We start from the raw sequence: 20952 nt of genomic DNA on the forward strand, positions 1-20952 counted from the left end.
TAGACTTTATCTCAGCCCCAATAACCAACAGTTTATGTAGCAGCTTCTTAGGGTTCCTTTATTCTGTCTTAGCTTAATTGCTTTTAGAAGACATCTTAAGTATATGTAATACTTCTGATTCTTTATAGAGGCCTCTCTGAATGGGAATTGCTGTAAGTTATGCATTGCTAAACATTTAAGAATGCTGTCCATTATCAGTATAAGAACGAAGGGTTAACTGATAGTGGTTTCAGTTTGGTTTATGTGGTGCAGGTATTAAGATAGTTGTTTGTTGTGTGGTAATTATCATGTTTTCAGTGATTAATTAATCACATAAGAACCTTAAAGAAAAAACAAATCATACTTTTGAAGAGGATATGACTAAATGGTGGTAAGAGATTTAATTTTCTAAAATATAGTATCATTTTTGTAATTCCCTATGTAATAGTAAAAAGATAGGAAATATAAAGCCATGATAAATAATATGATGATTTCTTATTTCATTTTTATCTTTGATTTAAATATAAAGTAGCACATGGTGAGAAGAAAAGGTTCGTAAGCTTGCAGCTTGGGGGTAAGAACGATAGATAATCCATTTTTTCCTTAATTATTTCAGCCCAAAGAGGATAATGACTGAATAATGATTAATATAATATAATGAATATAATATTCAATATTCATATAATATTCATCGAATATTCAGTGTAATATAATAAACAATAACTACTTGTTTGTAGGTGATTTTTTGTAGGTTATTTTTTAATGTTCTTTGAAATTTAGAATAATTTCCAAATGTGTAAATAGAATTATCACAGAAAGGACTAGTGCTTTTTTTTTTTTACAGTGGGGTGGCTTTATTCGTTTTATTTGGGGTTAATTGGTCAAGTTTTACTACTAAATATGGGTGCTGTGGTATTTTAATGGAATGACTTACCACGTCCGGAACTCAGTGCACCTGTTTGTTCATATCAGAGCTTACTATTCAGCTAGGACAGCAGTTCTCAAACTTTTGGGTCTCAGGATCCTTTTATACTCTTAAAACTTTTTGAGAATCCCAGTGAGGTTTTGTTGTTGTGGGTTATAGCTATTAATATTTACCATATGTAAAATTAAAACAGAAATATAAGAATAACACTTTTAAATAATAATATTTTAAAATCACAGCTAGGGCCGGCCCGGTGGCGCAAGCGGTTGAGTGCGCGCGCTCCGCTGCGGCGGCCCGGGGTTCGCTGGTTCGGATCCCGGGCGCGCACCGAAGTACTGCTTGGTAAGCCATGCTGTGGCGGCGTCCCATATAAAGTGGAGGAAGATAGGCACCGATGTTAGCCCAGGGCCGTCTTCCTCAGCAAAAAAAGAGGAGGATTGGCGGATGTTAGCTCAGGGCTGATCTCCTCACAAAAAAAAGAAAAAAAAAAAAAAAAAAATCACAGCTATGTTTTCCAAATCAAAAAAATGTGAGAAAAGTGGCCTCATTTTACATATTTTGGAAATCTCTTTAATGTCTGGCTTAATAGAAAACAGCTAGATTCTCATACCTTCTGCATTCAATCCATTGTGAAATCACGTCAGGTAGCCTCTGGAAAACTCGACTCTTCACTTGTGAGAGAAAGAGTAAAAAAAGGTAAATAAAATTTTAATGTTATTATAATTTGATGTCACTGACCTCTTGAAAGGGTCTCATGGACTACCCACTCCTGCCCCCAGGTGTCTCCAGACCACATGTTGGAAACTGCTGAGCTAGGAGTATAAGCATTTGCGCTAAAGGTTAAGAATGCCTTAAAGCAAAACTTCCTTACTAAAGAACAGGCTATGTGGTAATTCTGTACTTAGTAGTTCTAATCAGATTTTAGGTTTTCTTATCCAGATCTATAGAGTTTTAATTTCCTAATAAGTTGTTAATACTTTTGTTCTAATCCCTTCTGTTTAACATTTTACTTGAACAATTCTGGACCTGAAAATGGAAAGAAGCATCATGATGTTATTTCTTTTAATGATGTGCTTAACTATTGCCCACCTATAAGGAACTGAAGTACTTCAGTACCTGGCACAAAGCACCAAGCAGTGTTTAAGAGTGTTAGACCTCCTGTTGTTGTTTTGTGACTTAAATTAATTAATGTTGTTTTGTCACTTAAATGGAATGCTGAAATATAAAATAAAGTGTTTAGTAAAACTAATTTTGGGAGAGTAAGGATGAGACTGTATTTTCAAATAATATTTGCATTTTGAATTCTTGGTCATTCTTGAGCTTTTCTTGGGAAAAAAATGTACTTGTCTTGAAAATTAGGGATGTTAATAAGCATCCTTGAAAAACGGTGATGTTGAAAACGATCAGAACTAACTTTCTTGAATTCACAATGAATAGCTTTTTATAGTAGTCTCGAAAATAATTTTAAAACAATTGGAATTGGGTGGAGTATAAGTTTATAGTTGAAAATTCACTGGACATAAGAACAGATACAAAAGCTTTGCTTTGCCCATGGGTTGAATTGCATTCATGCAATTCAGTAGCCCAGTAGACACAGCTAGTAACTTAATACCTCCATTACTCTTCCTTTCAAGTCTTTATGAGCCTCTCTCTTTTGCCCTCTTTTCCCTCACCTCTTCCACTTCTAAAAACCCTCTTCCTTGTGGTGTTGTCTACCTTACTTATATTGTTGTGGTTGTTTTGTTTTTCCTTAGGGTGCTTCCCAGCCCCTGTTTGTTAGTTGCAATTTTTCCTAACTCTTAACAATTTAATCTGTTTGTTCAATGTTAGAAAACTACCCAGACTTGTCCTGGGAAATGAAATTCTAGTTTGACCTTTACAGTGTTTGCTTTACGTTCTTGATTTTTTAAACAATTTATAACTCTTGATTCTATACTTCAGTGATATAAAATTTGTGTTGAAATACATTATTAATAGTTATCTAATGGGCCAGCCCTGTGGCTTAGTGGTTAAGTGTGCGCGCTCCGCTACTGGCGGCCCGGGTTCGGATCCCGGGTGCGCACCGACACACCGCTTCTCCAGCCATGCTGAGGCTGCGTCCCACATACAGGAACTAGAAGGATGTGCAGCTATGACATACAACTATCTACTGGGGCTTTGGGGGAAAAAATGAATAAATAAATAAATAAAATTATAAAAAAAATAGTTATCTAAGAAGTTTCTGCATTCATTCACTCATAAGACAATATGTACCTCAAAAAGTCATTTTGAGTTACATCATCTGTATTTTTTCAACCGAAAATCTGTGCTGAGTCATATTTTAGGATAGAATGGCGAAGCTGAGGTATTTTCATTCAAATTGGACACTAAGTGTTTAATTTGTTCAATGAAATGTAATGCCATTTATGGAATTTAGCCATTTTGGATAAGGTAGAGATATATAATTTTGAGACACTTTGAAACCATTAAAGGAAGGAAATTTTGGAGAAAATTGAAGCAATTCCCTTTTATCCCTTTATGGATCTTTTTCACAGTGTTGTTTTAGGTACCCAAAGGTATATATTATGTTTATAGCTTGATTGAATGTACATATTAGGTTCACAGTAATTCTCTTAACAGTGAGTGGATTTATATGAAATTCAGCAGAGCAGATTTACTTATGCATACCCTTCCTCAACTATGAATTTCTGAGTGAATAATTATGAATTTTGAGTTATGCTTAAAAGAGATAGTTTGAAAAGAGAAGACTTGAAGGTTAGGTACAAAGAAAAGTTGGCAACTTGGGTGGCAGAACTAGGGTAGAAATTTTTGAAATGTAGCCTTAGAAGAACTCAAACAAAGGGAGGCAGAGTGAATCTGGGTGTTAGAATGGATCTGTTTCTTCTGTTAGAGAGGTACGATAGGGAGGAGGAGGAAGCCAAACTTACATTATAGGGCTGACAGGGTCTGAAGAGTATGCTTTGCTTTGTTCCTGGGAGCTCCAAAATGAAGTTTATAGTAAGAGTGGAGGTAAGGCTATATAACTTTGAATATTAGGAAGAGTGTTTGAAAAATACTTGCTCAATTATAGTTAGTACATGGATTAAATAAATGTGGTCTAAATCTTTTTCCAATTCAAGTTTCTCTTTGTGGTCCCAAAAGAATTTAAAAAATGTACCTTTTTTTCTTGATTGCAAAAATAGTATATGTGGTCCATAACAATTTGGAAAAGTTTAAAAACTATGAAAGTGAAAGTAGAAATTACCTGTGCCTCCAGTAATCTGTTAGCTTTCTGATTCTTCCTTCTAGTATTTTTTCTATTCATATCTATGTTTAACGACGCGTTAAAAACATTTTATGTCAAAAGTAATACGTGGTTATTGTAAAAACAAAATTAATCATTTCAGAATTATAAGAAGTAAATAATAAAAGTTTGTCCTTCACAGTTTATCTCCAAAGGTAGTTAAAGGTGTGTTATATTCCAGAGAATGGGTATGGCATAATTTGTTTAATTAGTCCAGTGTTGATGGATGTTTAGGTAGTTCCCAGTTGTTTTATTTACTGTTAGAAACAATGCAGCTTGAACATCGTTGTGTGCATACTTTTGCTTACTTTGAAAAGGATAGGGCAATTTTTCTCCAAAAATGTACCAGTTCATATTCTCACCAACAAGGTTTTAACCCACGACTTTGTCAACCTTGACTAATTAATTAATTTTTGAATTATGAATATCCTTTTGATGCTATACCAAAACTTGACAACTGGTAGTTTCTTAAAGGTCAGTTGCAATGTAGAGTTAGAAGCCATATGAAAAAACTTTTCCTAGTCTCTCTTACATTAAAATCTGTTGTACTTTGAATAGATCATTTACCTGTGTGTGATTTTGTAAATACATGCATTGGTCTTTTGGAAAATACTGGTTCACTGAGTTATACAGGTATTTCAAATATTGGCACATTTCATTACTCAAAATTAAATCATAATAGTTATTTTCATCACAAAAAGTGTTTTAAGTATTGGGAAGATGTCAAAGTCATCCTGGCAGATATAAATGTTGCAAAATTCTAATTTTTACTCAAAAACTTGAATTTTATTTTATTATTGCTAACAAATAGGAACAAGTAGTTATTTCAGTTTTTCTTGAAGTAACAGACTCTCTTTGTTCGAGAATGCCTTTTCTTTCTTTTTTTTGGCTTCATTGCACTGTTGAATAGAAGAGGTGAAAGTGTACATCCTTATCTTTTTCCCAGTCATAAATGGAAAGCATTCAGTCTTTCACCTTTAAGTATGATGTGAGCTGTGAGTTTTTCTTTTTTTCTCCCAGTTTTATTGAGATATAATTATTATACAGCACTGTATAAGTGCAAAGTGTATAAGCATAATGATTTGACTTACATTTATAGTGAAATGATTACTACAATAAGTTTAGTTAACATCCATCATCTCATATAGGTATAAAAAAAAAGAAAAAGAGAAAAAAAAAGGTTTTTTTCTTGTGATGAGAATTCTTAGGATTTACTCTCTTAATGACTTTCAGTGTAGCATACAGCAGTATCAACTATGGTCATCATGTTGTTCATTACATTCCTAGTACTTATTTATCTTATAACTTGCAGTTTGTACCTTTTGGCCCCCTTTATCCAGTTCCCCTTCCCCCTACCCCCCCGCCTCTGGTAACCACAAACCTGATCTTTGAGTTTTTCTTAGATGCCCTTTACCAGGTTCAGGAAGTTACCTTCTGTTCCAGATTTGCTGAGAGTTGTGTCAAATGCTTTCTTAGCATCTATTAAGATGATCTTATGAGTTTTCACATTTATTATTATGGTGAATTACGTTGGTAGATTTTTGAATTTTAACCCAAACTTTCATTCCTGGGTTAAATCATCCTTGATCATGATGTCTTATTCACACTTATATCCGTAATGTCCAACCCCGTCTCTTCAGGATGTAGCAGATGTTCAATAAGCATTCGTTGAATTAATTAAGACAGTAGATTCCTTAAATGGTTTTCCATTTTGGAAACCTTTCAAAACGTTTGAAAAAATCAGTCATTTAATAAACCAAAATATATTGCTAACTTATTCAGAGATCATTTCACAACTTCACCTATATAGAATATAGACGGTGACTCAGAAGGAAGTAGAAAAGCCTTTTCACAGAACCTCAGAACTGTCTATTTTTACATTCTATATATAGTTCTAACAAGCTTGATGATCTTGTTTCCTTGCACCCTACAGATCAGAAGCAACAAACTAAGGAGTGGAAATGAGTTATTAGAGATTGCTAAACTAAGACCATAAAAATTAACAACTTTCAGTGGTATAGAGGGGAAAAAGCATTGTAGAAATAATTTTGAAAGCTTAGTAACTGAGAACTTTTGATAAGTCTTAATTGCAGCTCCAGGCTCTTAATGTATATAGCATAATAAAAGCAGTATTTCAGAGTTGGGATAAACTTTAGTGAGTCTCTCATCCACCATTTCTGAATCTTTTTTCTGCTTTTACACATGTGAGGGGTAGATATGACCCAAATGATAAGAGTGGCTCCCACTAAGATAGTGATTCCTAGTGGCAAGAGGAAATGTTGTTCGGGGGGTGCTGACATATACCTATGGGAGTGTATGAGAATCTCTGTTTCTGGGGCGGGGGGGGGGGGGCATGTATGCAGTTAGAGCTTGTCTCCCTTCCCCTACCCCTGCCATGATTATATTATCTTACCTCCCTACCCCAGATGTTCTACTGCCTCAGTCATCTTCACATTTGAGAAAAACTGGTCTTATCCAAACTACTAGTATAAGCAAACTGAAGCCCACTTAAGATCTTGAATGGTTAATATCAGGCCAAACTAAGAACCTAGTTGTCTTGACTTCTAGTTCAGTGTTTTCTGTTCTGCCCATGCAATAATTAATATTCAAAATGATATTCGAATGATTCAAAATGAATAAACAAAAAAAATGAACTTATGTTCTCCAAACTCTGTTTTAAAAAGAATGGGAAGGTTTTATTGTATTTGAGAAAGAGTTTTTCCCTTCTAAAATTGCTACAAAAAATCAAACAAAAGCGCTTGGAAGTAAAGCTGAGACGTTTAAGATGGAAGAAGTTCATTTCCTCATGACGAATAAGTAGATAAATGCCATGTTAAGATATATGGATCACCTATTATATGTTAGTTTATTGGGAGTCTGTTAGTTCTAAAAATAAAATACAGATGATTTCTGTGCATTTAGACTTTATATTTGGAGTTCGTGTTATTTTGTATTGTCGCATAATAAATTATTTAGTAATTAGTGGCATAGATCAAGAGACTTTATTGTCTCCCAATTTCCATGGGTCAGGAGTCCAGGCATGGCTTAGCTGAGTCCTCTGTTGAGGGTCTTGCCAGGCTGAAACCAAGGTGTAAGCCTGGACTGCGATCTTATCTGAGGCTGCTCTTCCAAGTTTATTGGTTATTTCCAAAATTCAGTTCCTTGTGGCTATAGGACTGAGGCTGTCAGTTCCTAGGGCCTGCCCACCGTTCCCTGGCATGTGGCCGTGTTCCACAACCAGTAGTTTGCTTCTTTAAGGCCAATAGGAGAGCTTCTCTGTTGCTTTGTATATCTCTGACTTCCAGACCCTCTTAAAGGGCATACCTGATTAGGTCAGGCCCACCAGAATAATCTGCCTTTTGATTAATTCAGAGCCACTGATAGGGGCCTTAATTACATCACCTTTGCCACATAACGTAACCTAATCACAAAAGTGAAATCCGGGAGTCTTGCCCACACTGGGGGAGGGGATCATACAGGGTGTATATGCCAGAGGATGGAATCTTGGAGGGTGATCTTAGCATTATGCCTACCACAGTGTTATTAAAGAGTACTCCTTTGTTCAGTAAAAATTAAGTATTTTCTATATGCCAAGCATTTTTCTAGGCCATGGCAATATAAGGTTGGAATGCCTAGTTCCTGTCTATGGTGAGGTGGTAAAGACCAATAATGAAGCACTGCTTATAAGGTAGTTCAATAATGCAGCTGCAGTAGAGGTGTAACCGAGCTACACTGTGAACATCAAGGGGACGGTGTAGGGAGGGAGGAGGTTGGGTCAGGAGAAGTTTATTGTGTGTATGGAAAAGTAACAATACTGCTACAGTTCTTGAAACTACAAAATTAAAAGAAATTGTTTATTGATTTTCTAGGAAGAAAAGTTTGATATTTAAGATGAGGAAATTATTGAAATCCTTTTTCTTTTCCCCCAGATGGTATACCTCAAGTTTACTATTTTGGCCCTTGTGGTAAATACAACGCTATGGTGCTGGAACTGCTGGGACCTAGTTTGGAAGACTTGTTTGACTTGTGTGACAGAACGTTTTCTCTTAAAACAGTTCTCATGATAGCTATCCAACTGGTAAGTAAAGCAGGTGTTTTGAAGTTGTTTAAACAATTTTGTGGCTCGTTTGGTCACAGATTTATATTAAAAGTTTAAAGTCTTGTGACATTAACTTAAAGAACATTCTATCTAATAAAAATGTTTCTCCTTTTTTAGGATGCATATAACTTAAAATAACTGAATCAAGTGTATTTTATCTGTATGAAAGAAGACTTTATTTGAGTTTTGTGTGTGATGAGCAGGGAGGTCATTGAAGAGTTGACACTTTAGGCTCAGTTTGAGAATTAGGTTGTTTCTAGCACTCTTGTCATGTAGAAGATAAATACTTAGAAAAGAGAACCTTCAGAAACACAGATTCTTATGTTGGTAATAAATTCTAATGGCCTAGAAAAAGAAGGAACAAACTAATGAGAGAGTCTTATAAATTATTTAAATTTCAGGGAACTTACGGGGAAACAACTTAAAGGATGATTTTAAGGCAGTTTTGAAGTAAATGCCAAAAGGAGTATGCTGCAGAAGTCTTAAAATTGTTTTTATCCATTGACTCATTAATTCCATTTCTACAAATGTATCCTATGGAAGTACTCAGATGTACTTTTTGTGCAAGAATGTTTATAATAAAGTGGGAAACAACCCAAGTGTACAGAAATAACAGGGTTAGTTGAATAAATTAATAGCTATAAAACAAAAGGCAGCCATTAAAAAGTGTGTATTAAAAGAATGTTTCATGAGGGGCTGGCCCGGTGGCGTAGTGGTTAAGTTTGCGCACTCCGCTTTGGCGGCCCGGGGTTCATGGGTTTGCATCCCAGGCTCGGACCTACGCACTGCTTGTCAAGCAGGCATCCCACATGAAATAGACAAAAATGGGCACAAATATTAGCCCAGGGCCAATCTTCCTCAGCAAAATGAGGAGGATTGGCAATGGATGTTAGCTCAGGGCTAGTCTTCATCACCAAAAAAAAAAAAAAAAAAACAAAAACAGTTTCATGACCTGGAAAATTCTCATAATATATCATTAATTAAAAATATGGGGTCATAGAATGTTATATATTACATAATCCAAAATTTGTTAACAAACAAACCGAAATGGCTTGAGTAGCTATATGTTTACATTGTATTGCCTGACAGGATTATCACTAAATGAAGCAATTTGTTTATTTGTAATGTTCTATTTTGTGACAGTTTGTGCAATGAACATTATTTGTGAACGTGTAAAGCAATTAATAAAAAGGTACTGTATTATATTAGAGTTGTGTTCCAAAATTTTCTAGTTTCAAGATCTTTTGAAATGTTTAGTACCTAAGGAAAAAGGTAAAGAAAACAAGTTATAAAAAAGAAAAGAAAGATATACTAAGGGTGCTCTATTAATTATTTTTATTTAACACTGTAAACTATTTACATTTCTTTAATGTAACTGTAAAACTTGCTCGATTATTGAACTGGTAAGGAAGAATAAATTGTAACTTTAGGAATATATCTGTTTATACTTTTGAGTTCAAGATTTTGTATCAGTAAAGCTTTTTGATTTTATGAGGTAGCATCATCTGAAAGTGTTGATTGAATCAGACTTACTGATATGAAAGGAATTCATAAAATTCAACACTTTCATTTATAAGTGACCATAATAGTAAAAGCAAAGATTTTTAATCGTAATTGGGTATATATATATTTGAGAAACTGTAGACTGATATCATGTTACTTTTAAAGGAACATGTTGTTTAAAGGGAAACGATTTCTGATTTTTTTCTTCTTTACGTTGTTTTCATTGTGAAAATTTTGTCCTGCTTCTTCATGCTTTTTTATGCTAATCAAAGCCTAAAATTTTATCTTCTTATTTTTGAATCAAGATTTCTCGCATGGAATATGTCCATTCAAAGAACTTGATATACAGAGATGTAAAACCTGAGAACTTCTTAATAGGACGACCAGGAAACAAAACCCAGCAAGTTATACATATAATAGATTTTGGTTTGGCAAAGGAATATATTGATCCAGAGACAAAGAAACACATACCGTACAGAGAACACAAGAGCCTTACAGGAACAGCTAGATATATGAGCATAAACACACATTTAGGAAAAGGTATGTGTTACCTTTTGTAAGTATGGAAGTTTGAATTCAGTAACTATCCTAATAGTATGAGTTTTGGTTTCTTATTATGATTCAGTTTTTGCAGGTTGTATTGCATCTGTTGTAATTTTTATTTATCACATCTGGCTACAGTTTTAATAAAACTCTTTTAAAGTAAGTTGCTCTAGAGTAAATGAATGACATATCCTTACATTCACTATATCTTTTTTTATTTGATATCTTGAAATGTTCAACTTTGATACAGTTTGGGTGATGCATTTGATTATTTCTATTAAAGAATATTCTATTAGTACTTAATTTTAACTGAATTTAATGTGTGTGAAGATTTTAGATTGAGACTAGAACTCGCTGATACAGCTAGCCAGGGAGATAGCAACCTGCCTAATACATTTAATGCTAAGAGTACGTACTTAGAGGTCCTGTTTACTATGTACTAGCTGTATGACTTTGGGAAAATTATTTAACCTTTTTAAAGGGGTTTCTTGTTTGTAAAAAGGGTAAAATAATATCAACCTCACAGGGTTTCTCATGTTTTTTGTTTTTTTTTTCCTGGTCTAGGATCCAATCCAAGATCACACATTTCATTTATTTGTCATATCTCTTTAGTCTCTTTTCATCTGGAACAGTTTCTTGCCTCTCTTTATGGTTCATGACCTTAATATTTTTGTGGAGTACATGCTATTTTGTAGAATGTCCTCAATTTGGGTCTGTTTGATATGATTATATTTGAATATGCATTTTTAGCACAAATACCATAGAAGTGATTTGTTCTCAGTGCATCATTTCAGGAGACACATGGTGTCACTTGGTTCCCAGTAGCTTTGATTACTTGCTTAGGGTGGTGTCTGCTAAGCTTCTCCACTTAGGTTTCTTATTTTCCCTTTGTAATTAAAAAGTATTTTGTAGGTAGATCTTTGAGATTATGTAAATATGTTGTTCCTCATCAAATTTTTACCCCTTAGATTTAGCATCCATTGGTGATTCTCTAACTCATCATACTTTATGTGTTTATTAGCTGATATTCTAATGTAAGCAAAAGCTTTTCCTTCTTCCCCCATTTATTGACTTATATCATGATGGACTCATGGATTTGTATTGTGGTGAATGTATTATAGTGCGTTACTATCATTAGTTATTTTGATGGTCAGATTGTCCCAGATTTGGCCACTGGTTGCTCTGTCAAGCTGGCTCGTCTGTCTTTTTGTCACGTTCTCATGATTCTTTGAGAACTTCTTTACTTTCTGGTGCAACAAGTTGTTCCAGATTCATCTTGTAGTTTCTCTGCTCTAGCCCAGAAACAGACATCTCTCCAGGAAGCCCTGGGTCCTTTTACTGGATGATGGTATATAGAAACAAAGATTTGGGCACTGAGTATGCATTGCTACTGGTATGTTATTACTTCTAGGCCCTTTCTGCAGCAGAACTAGGAAATGTGTGTGTGCATGTGTATATACACATACCTACTCATTTGCGTTTATGCACATACACACATATAGACACACAAATATGCCTATACATGTGTATGCGTATATATACCTATATTAATATCAATCTGTTAAAAATCATGAGTTTATACTGATACTTTTAATTTCGATCTAATACCACAAACTAGTATTCCCCCCTTTCATATTTGTAATTTCCTTCCTTTTTCTATATTTATTTCTTCCTTTGCCAACAATGAGAAATCTGGCTACCACTACTCTAATATATTACTCATTTTTTTTTTCCTGAGGAAGATTCGCCCTCTGCTAACATCTGTTGCCAATCTTCCTCTTTTTTGCTGAGGAAGATTCACCCTGAGCTAACATCTGTTGCCAGTCTCCCTCTATTTTGTATGTAAGCCGCCATCACAGCATGGCCACTGACAGACGAGTGGTCTAGGTCCATGCCCAGGAACTGAACTTAGGCCGCCAGAGTGGAGCACGCCAAACGTAACCACTAGGCAACCAGGGCTGTCCCTATTTACTCATTTTTAAGAAGCACAGAATACTCAGAATGTAGTTTCAGAATTGGTAACTGATAACACCTTGTAAAGCAAGCTTACTAGAAATGCAATATTTGTAATTCTTACTTTATTGAAGAGTTCTTTTTTAAATTGAAGTAAAATTTACTTTGAGTAAAGTACACCATATTTGAGTGTATAATTTGTGAGTATTGACAAATGTACACACCTGTGTAACCCACAACCCTATCAAGATTTAGAACACTGTCATCGCCCCTTAGACGTCCTTCCTGCTCTTTCTCAGTCAGCTCCCACCTTCTTCAAAAGCAACCATTGATCTGATTTCTATCACCATAGATTAGTTTTGCTGCTTCTATTACGTCACATAAATGAAATCATCTGACTTCTTTTGCTCAGTATAATATGTATGAGATTCATCTATGTTGTTGTAAGTATCAGTAGTATGTTCCTTTTTAAGGCTGAATAGTATTCCATTGCGTAAATATACTACAACTTGTTTATCCATTCTAATGTTGTTGAACATTTTGATTATTAACAGTTTTTATTATTATGAATAAAACTGCTATGGCATTCCTGCAAATCTTTTAGTGAGCATATGTTTTCAGTTCTTTTGGGTAAAACCTAAGATTGGAATTGTTGGGTCATATGGTAGGTATTGTTTAACTTTATAGGAAACGGTCAATCAGTTACCCCAAAGCATTCATATCATTTTCTGTTTCCACCAGCAATGAATGAGAGTTGTTTGTTTCACATTCTTGACAACGTTTGGTGTTGTCTTTTTCATTTTAGCTATTCTAGTGGATATGTAGTGGTATTTTATTTCCTTGTGACTAATGATTTTGAGCATTGTTTCCTGGGCTTGTCGACCATTTGTATATCTTCTTTTGTGACATGTGTGTCATTTTATTGTTGATTTGTAGGAATTCTTTATATATTCTGAATGTAAATTCTTTGCCAAATTTATGCTCTGTGGATATTTTCTTCTAGTCTGTCTTATCTACTCATTTTCTTAATGGTATCAATTGATGAACAAAGTTGTAAATATTTATGAAGTCTAATTTATCAGTTTTTTCCTTTATGATTACTACTTACCCCCATGTGATGAAGACATTTTATGTTTTCTTCTATAATCCAGAAATAATTTTTTGTATGGTATGAGATAGGGGTTGAGGTTCTTTTTATGATATCATATTCCATCCCATTGTATTACTTTTGTGCCTTTCTAAAAAAATAAATTCTGGATTGTGTTTACAGTAGTTTATTCTTAAACCACAGTCCGTTTTCATGTCAGAGGAAGTCTAACTTAATTTTCTGCTTTTAGATTCTATCTTTGACATCTTACTCACAAGAGAGAATAGACAGGAATGTAAACCAATCGGTATTTATCCATCATGACTGCTCAAACCATACAATTTGCAATCACAATTTGTACAGGACCGTAGAAATCATCTAGTCTAACCTTTTACTCCTGATCTTAGCTGCTTCTCTAACCATTCTCCCCAGATTTATCTGCTATATGCTGCATGTCCCTGCTTCTGCCTCTCAGTCAGAACTAAATAGCACTTGGCATCTTCGCTGACAGCCTGCCTGATAGTAGGCTCATGGTATTTTTTTCCTTTCGGATGTCTGAAATGCCTGAAAAATGTAAATTTGCCTTTCTTTAAGAAAAACAAATTTCAGACTTCTAAAACTATAAAGCACAGGTGGTATTCAGGTAATTTTGGGGAGAGTGCCTTTCAATAGCAAATTTTTCCACATAGATTTAAAATATGATTGGTTAGATATACAACTTTCAGGATTGTGTCTTCTGTTAAAACCAGGCACACCTTATATACATGAACAGTATCTGTGAGAAATTTTCATTTCATGGTAGTCGTTAATGGACTATTTTATAACAACTAACAAAGGGTCACGACTAATTTATTGTAAGACATGAAGTCACAACTTCCTAATGGCCTAGTGTTCTTCATCTGAACAATGGTAAATGTAACAGCATTCTATTTGTAGCAATGGCAAAGTGAGTCTGTGTTTGTCCTTGTTAGGAAAAGCCTTCAGAACTTGGGAAATGGCATTTAACTATTGCAGTAATCTCTTTTTACTCCTCCTTCAGAAAGAAAGCAAAAAATTATTTCTTTGGCAAGTATTGCAAAGAAGAAAAGCTTTAATCCTTACTTTCTCCCTTTTTAAAAGCCCTGCTTCTCAGTTTTGATGTAGAACTTGGGAGTAGATGAGTAATATTAACAGAGAGAAAATTTGTTTGCCAGATTACATGAGTTCCTATTTTTTAAAAAATTAAGGGTAAGCTAAAGTCATGTAAGTTTGAGTGCTGAAGAGTTAAAGCATTCTATAAGTTTGGGATGGCTGTGAGCATGGAATATTTAGTGGTGTTTTGAGTTTCGAGCCCTTGCCTTTGTGAAGAGTTGGGAAGAGATAAAAAAGAAAAAGGAGCAGTGAAAATGTGACCTTTCAGTGGTGATTTTATTTGTGTATATATCATTTCTTCTCTCCCTGCTTTGCCTGGACCTTGGTGATTACTTTTGAAGTCTTTTACTCATTCATTCATTCATTCATTCTTGTGCATTCAAGGACTTCCTACTCACATGAACTTTTCAAAATAGAAAAGATCAGAGGAACATTTGTACAGAAGTATTTTTCTTTTGTGGAGACTGACGCTGTATCAGATTTAAAAAGGAAAAAGGTGTTCCTAATACCATAATATGGAAGAATACTGTAAAATCATTGGGCATCTTTATTCCTGTGATTTGTGTCTATTGATCCTAACTAGGTGATTTATGCTCAGAAGGCAGATGCAGTGATTCACTTGTACCCCTTTCTCATACCTGCTGAAGTCACTGCTCAAGATGAAATTTCTTTTTTTGTGTGTGTGTGAGAGGAAGATCAGCCCTGAGCTAACATCCATGCCAATCCTCCTCTCTTTTTGCTGAGGAAGACCGGCCCTGAGCTAATATCTATTGCCAATCCTCCTCCTTTTTTTCCCCTTTTTCTCCCCAAGGCCCCAGCAGATAGCTGTACGTCATAGGCACATCCTCCTGGTTAGTTGTATGTGGGACACCACCTCAGCATGGCTGGACAAGCGGTGCATTGGTGTGCGCCCAGGATCCGAACCCCAGGCCGCCAGTAGCAGAGCATGCGGACTTTACCGCTACGCCACGGGGCCGGCCCCCTCAAGATGAAATTTCAATAAAGCTGTGTATAACAGATTTTGGATTTCCATGGTCTGCTCTGATGGAAGCTTTCTTTGGTATTGTCATGTTGAATTGTTATTTTTAATTGTGTCTGATCAAATGTCTTCTTTTTAATATCTTTTTAAAGACTTTTTTTTGTCAACTACTTTGAACCTCATTTTATAATCTTCTTTGGCTCACTTTTTTTTCCTTTTATGTCTTGTCTTGTTGGAGTCATTTGGAATTAAGTAAATTCTGTGTATTTCTCTTTAGTAAGTAGTCTTGAAATAAAATTGTATTTTACTTTTTAATTATTATTGACTATTCATAAATAAAGAGACTAGGATTTGAGGAATAGTTGCCAGTTGCTTTGTAAGTGTTAATAAAAATCTGTGTTTCATAGAAGAGTGATATTTTAAGCAATTCTCTAAGTGGTAAGCTCTCTGAATAAGAGAGAAGGAATAGCAGGATTAAGGTGTTAGAAAAATGCCTTCTTTCTGTGCTATTATTCTGTGATGGGATTCATATAATTTCTAGGTTAATTCCCAAATTCCTGAGGCCTGCTGTTTAAGCTTCCCAAAGAGCCTTTTAACAGTTTAAAAACATGTATTTACATTTTATAATTGCATTTTAACAGTTGAAAAATGTATGGCACAATTCCTTGCTTTCTTAAACAAAGTATGATTAGTATAATTGGTATTTTCTTGATGTTTCCGGGTCAAAATTTTTCTATAATTATTATTATATAGTGATACCCTCAAGGTTAGTAGGAGAGTGTTAGGATGTTAGCTTTATCTAAATAAGTGTAGAGAAAGTACAATTTGAATAGTAGTGTATTTTTTTAAATAGATGTTATTTTTTAGAGCTGTTTCAGATTGACTGCCAAATTAGGTGAAAGGTACAGAGATTTCCCTTATATCCTCTACCATGACACATGCACAGCCTACCCCATTATCAGCATCCCCCACCAGAGGGGTACATTTGTTATAATTGATGAACCTACATTGGCACATCATTATCACCCAGAGTCCATAGTTTACTTTAGGGTTCACTCTTGGTGTTGTACATTCTTTGGGTTTGGACACATAAGACATGTATCTGCCATTATGGTATCATACAGAGTAGTTTCACTTCTCTAAGCATCCTCTATGCTAATCATCTCTCTCTTCCCCCAACGCTAGCAACCACTGGTTGTTTTACTGACTCCATAGTTTTGCCTTTTCCAGATGTCATATAGTTGGAATCTTATAGTATGTAGCCTTTTCAGATTGGCTTCTTTCACTTAGTAATATGCATTTTAGGTTCCTCCGTGTTTTTTCATGGCTTGATAAAAAACTCATATTTTTTAAATGCTAAATAAGGTTCCTTTATTAATGGAATTAATATTCCATCTGAGGTACCACAGATTGTTTATCCATTCACCTACTGAAGGACATCTTCACTGCTTCCAAGTTTTGACACTTATGATGAAAACTACTATAAACATCTGTGTGTAGGTTTTTGTGTGGACATAAATTTTCATCTCCTTTGGGTAAATACCAAGGAACTCAATGCTGGATCATATGACAAGAGTGTATAGTTTTATAAGAAACTTCCAGACTATTTTCCAAAGTGGCTGTCCCACCAATGAACAAGAGTTCCTGTTACTCCACATTCTCATCAGCATTTGGTATTGTTAGTGTCTTGGAATTCTACCATTCTAATAGGTGTGTAGTGGTACCTGTTGTTTTAATGTGTTAAAGATCAGCCAACTGTATTTATGTGGGTCTGTTTATGGGCTCTATATTATGCTCATTGATCTATTTGTCTATTCTTTCGGCAGTACTTACTGTAGCTTTATAGTAAGTCTTGAAGTAGTGTATTTTTTAATAGATTTTTTTTTAGATCTTCAACTGTATTTTCACTTACTTTTTGTGATTGTGTGTAGTACACCTACTGCTGGCAACACTTTCTTTTCTCTTCTTTTGATTTGCTTCTTCTAAACTGATAGCCAAACTTATTGGAATTATATCTAAATTAAGAGAACTAGATTTCAAGAGAACTTCCTTAGAATCAAATAAATGCACATGCTGGGTTCCACTGCTCAGAAAACGTTTTTTTTTTGCTTTCTGAACTCTTGATATTGCTAGATTAGATGACTGGATCACTGAGCTGTTGCTGCAAATTGTCTTGCATAATTGTGCTTTTTCTTTTCCCTTTCAGGTTGTATTCTCATTTTTAAAAAACCCGTCTTAATTATGTAACTTTGAAAAATGTAAATGAGCTCAATGAATCTTGAAGAAGCGTATTTTTGTTTTTTTGTGAGGTGCCAGGGGGAAGTAACTTTTAACATTTTAGAAAGAAATATAAAGTGAGACTTTTACTTACTCATAGTAATTTTTGTTTTTATTTTTTGTTTATATATAAAGAACGATTTAAACTTTCTTCAGGGAGAATTTTTGTTGTTTGAGCTCTCTTGTCATGCATTTGTTTAGCTTAACCTGTTTTTTGGCCTCATTGTTTTTCATTTTTTGCAGGAAAATGCAGTAGTAAGTTTATTTTTGCAAATATACATATGTATATTAGAAAGTTACCTGCTACTAAGTAATGCATTTAATGTATTTCTCTTTTGATTTAATGAAAAAGGAGATATTTTCCTGTTGTCAAAAATTGAATTGGAATTCAGTTGAAATGGAAACAGTTTTAGGCAAGTGAGGAATAAAATCAGATTTAGAAAGAAAAAAATAATGTTGAGACGGAAGAGTTGAATTTTTAAATAGAAAAGCATTGCAAAAGGTTTGCAATAAATATTTGATTACTTGATGGGTTCTACCTTGCTTTCTGAAATGAAAAAAGTACAGACATGTGGTTTGAAATCCTGGCTTTACCTTTTTACGTACATAGTTTTGGGCTAGTCACTTAACCTTTTTTGAGCCTCAGTTTCCTTATTTGGGATTACTAATACCTACTTTGAGTGTAGCTGTAATTTTAAAAGATCAGCTGTATGAAGCACTGACACATACTAGGCTCTTAATATGTGTTGGTTGTGTTTATTTTATGATACATATATTTTTGAAGAGTAAATTTTAATTGACTCTTAATGTAACTTGAAAATTTATTGAAGAACCTATTTAAAAGAATCTTTAATGATAGTTGTTGTAAAGCAAATCGTCACTTTCTAATTTCTTAGTTGCTCACAGTAAAGGTCCCTATAGTAATGATTCTTGGCTTTGAGGAAAACATCCATTTTCAAACAGGCCTTTGTAGTTAAGTGCTTAAAAAAATGTGAACAAGGTTTAATAAGGGCCAAATTACCTTTGGAGATTTTTTTCCATGTAACAGAACTGTTAAAGACCTGAGGAGGTATTCTTAAGTTACTGTATTTCAAAGAGAAAGCCTTCTCCCTGACTTCTGTTACTACATGGTGACATCTACTTCCTGATTTGTCAGTTGGTGAAAGAACACAAAGAATGGAATTACGAGGGTAAGGAGCATTTCAGACTGAGTTTCAGTAGTAGGTTTATTTTATTAGCTTATATTTATGGCTTGAATTTTTAAATACCTTGTAGGTTATGAGACTAAAGCTGTTCTCTGAGAGAACCATATAGCAAGATCACCTTGTGATCATGGCTTGTTGGCACTCTGGTAACTAAAGCCCCCCTTGGATGGAATTCAAAGGAGAATTGCCTTTTATGCTGAGTTCCTCTCCTTAATAAAAGTCTGTACTGTAGGGCTCAGTGTACATCATTTAGTCTTTTAAACTATATGCTGTAATAGACAGGTCTTGCATATGTATTGAATAAATTTATTCCTACATATTTGATGTTTTTTCAATGCTGTTGTAAATGGTATTGCTTTTTAAATTCATTTTCCAATTGTTTGTTACTAGTAGAGAAGTACAGTTGATTTTTATATATTGACCTTTTATCCTAGAACTTTGCTAAAACTCACTTATTAGTTCTAATAGATGTTTTTTTGTAGATTACTTCAGATTTTTTACATATACAGTCATATTGTGTACAGAGAAAATTAGATTCGCGTATTCATTTCCAAGCTGAATCCTTTTTTTCCTTGCTTTTTTTGTACTGAGAAGAACTTCCAGCACAACACTGAATAGAAAATGTGAGAGTGAACATCCTTGTTTTGTTCTTGATCTTAGGGCTACCTTTCCACGTGGAAGAGTTACGTCAGTGGCAAGTTTTTTATAGAAGTCCTTTGTCAGAATCAAGAAATTTCCTTCTATCCTTGTTTGAAGAGATTTTTTATCATAAATGCATGTTTTGTCAAGTGCTTTTTCTATACCTGTTAAGATAATCATATGATTTATATCTTTTATTCTATTAATATGGTGAATTACATTGATTGATTTTTGAAAGTTAAAACCACCTTAAATTTGTAGGATGAACCCTGCTTAGTCATGGTATCTTACCTTTTTAAGGATTTTGCATCTGTGTTGATGAGGGATGTTTCTTTTGCTTGTAATATAAAACCAAACCTTTGTCTGGTTTTGGTAACAGGATAATGAAATGCATTGGGAAGAGTTCCCTTCTCCCCTGCTTCCTGAAAGAGTTTGTGTAGAATTAGTATTGTTCCTTAACTGTTTAATAGAATTCACCAGTGACGCCATCTGGGCTTGTGTTATGTTTTGGCAAGATTGTAAATTATAAATTAAATTTTTTTAATTGTTATAGAGCTATTCACATTTTCTTCTTCAGGCAATTTTGGTGATTTGTAGCTTTCAAGGTGTTTATCCATTTCATCTAAGTTGTTGAATTTATTGGCATAATGTTAGTTCATAATATTCCTTTATTATCCTTTTACTGTCTGTAGGATCTGTCCTAATGCCCCCTTGTTGCCCTTGATATTAGTAATTTGTGTTTTCTTCCTTTTAGCCTAGTGAGAGTTAATTTTATTGAACTTTTCAAAAAAACCGACTTTTGATTTTGATGGTGTTCTCTATTGGTTGTCCATTTTCTCATCATTGGTTTCTTCATTTATCTTTGTTTTCTCCTTTCTTCTACTTATTTTGGGTAGTAGTGGCATAGACATAGATAAATGGGTCAAAATACAGAGCTCTGAAATAGACCTCTACATAGATACTCAATGGTTTTTGAGAATGGTACAAAAGTAATTTAAGGGGGAAAGGAGGTCTTGTCAAGAAACTGTGTGAGAATAGCTAGATATCAATAGTGAAAAAAGTGAATCTAAACCTTTACCCCACACCAAAAGCAAAACGAAATAAAAATCATGTGAAATGAATCATTGATTTAAATGTAAGAACCAAAACTATAGAATTTCTAGAAGAAAAAAATAGGAGAAAATCTTTGTGACCTTAAAGTAGTCAAAGATTTTCTGCATAGGACATAAAAAAGCATAAACAATAAAAGAAAAAAAAAAACCCTGATAAATTGGGCTTCATCAAAATGTAAACTTCTGTACTTTGAAAGATACTGTTAAGAAAACAAAAAAAGCAAACTACGGTGTGGG

The 20952-nt window shown here is 34.3% G+C and overlaps 1 protein-coding gene across 15 annotated transcripts in view; it reads left to right on the forward strand.

Annotated features, from left to right (window-relative positions):
* The window catches only part of CSNK1G3 (casein kinase 1 gamma 3), a 112925-nt gene that overhangs the window by 60206 nt on the left and 31767 nt on the right, over positions 1-20952 (forward strand). For all 15 annotated transcript variants that reach the window (XM_058539477.1, XM_058539467.1, XM_058539439.1 and 12 more), the window contains 2 exons: positions 8117-8265; positions 10095-10329. In XM_058539477.1, the coding sequence (XP_058395460.1) occupies positions 8117-8265; positions 10095-10329 (384 nt within the window). The remainder of the gene's footprint in view (positions 1-8116; positions 8266-10094; positions 10330-20952) is intronic.

This window comes from Diceros bicornis, chromosome 1, assembly GCF_020826845.1.
Source record: "Diceros bicornis minor isolate mBicDic1 chromosome 1, mDicBic1.mat.cur, whole genome shotgun sequence".
NCBI classification, from domain to species: Eukaryota; Metazoa; Chordata; class Mammalia; order Perissodactyla; family Rhinocerotidae; genus Diceros; species Diceros bicornis.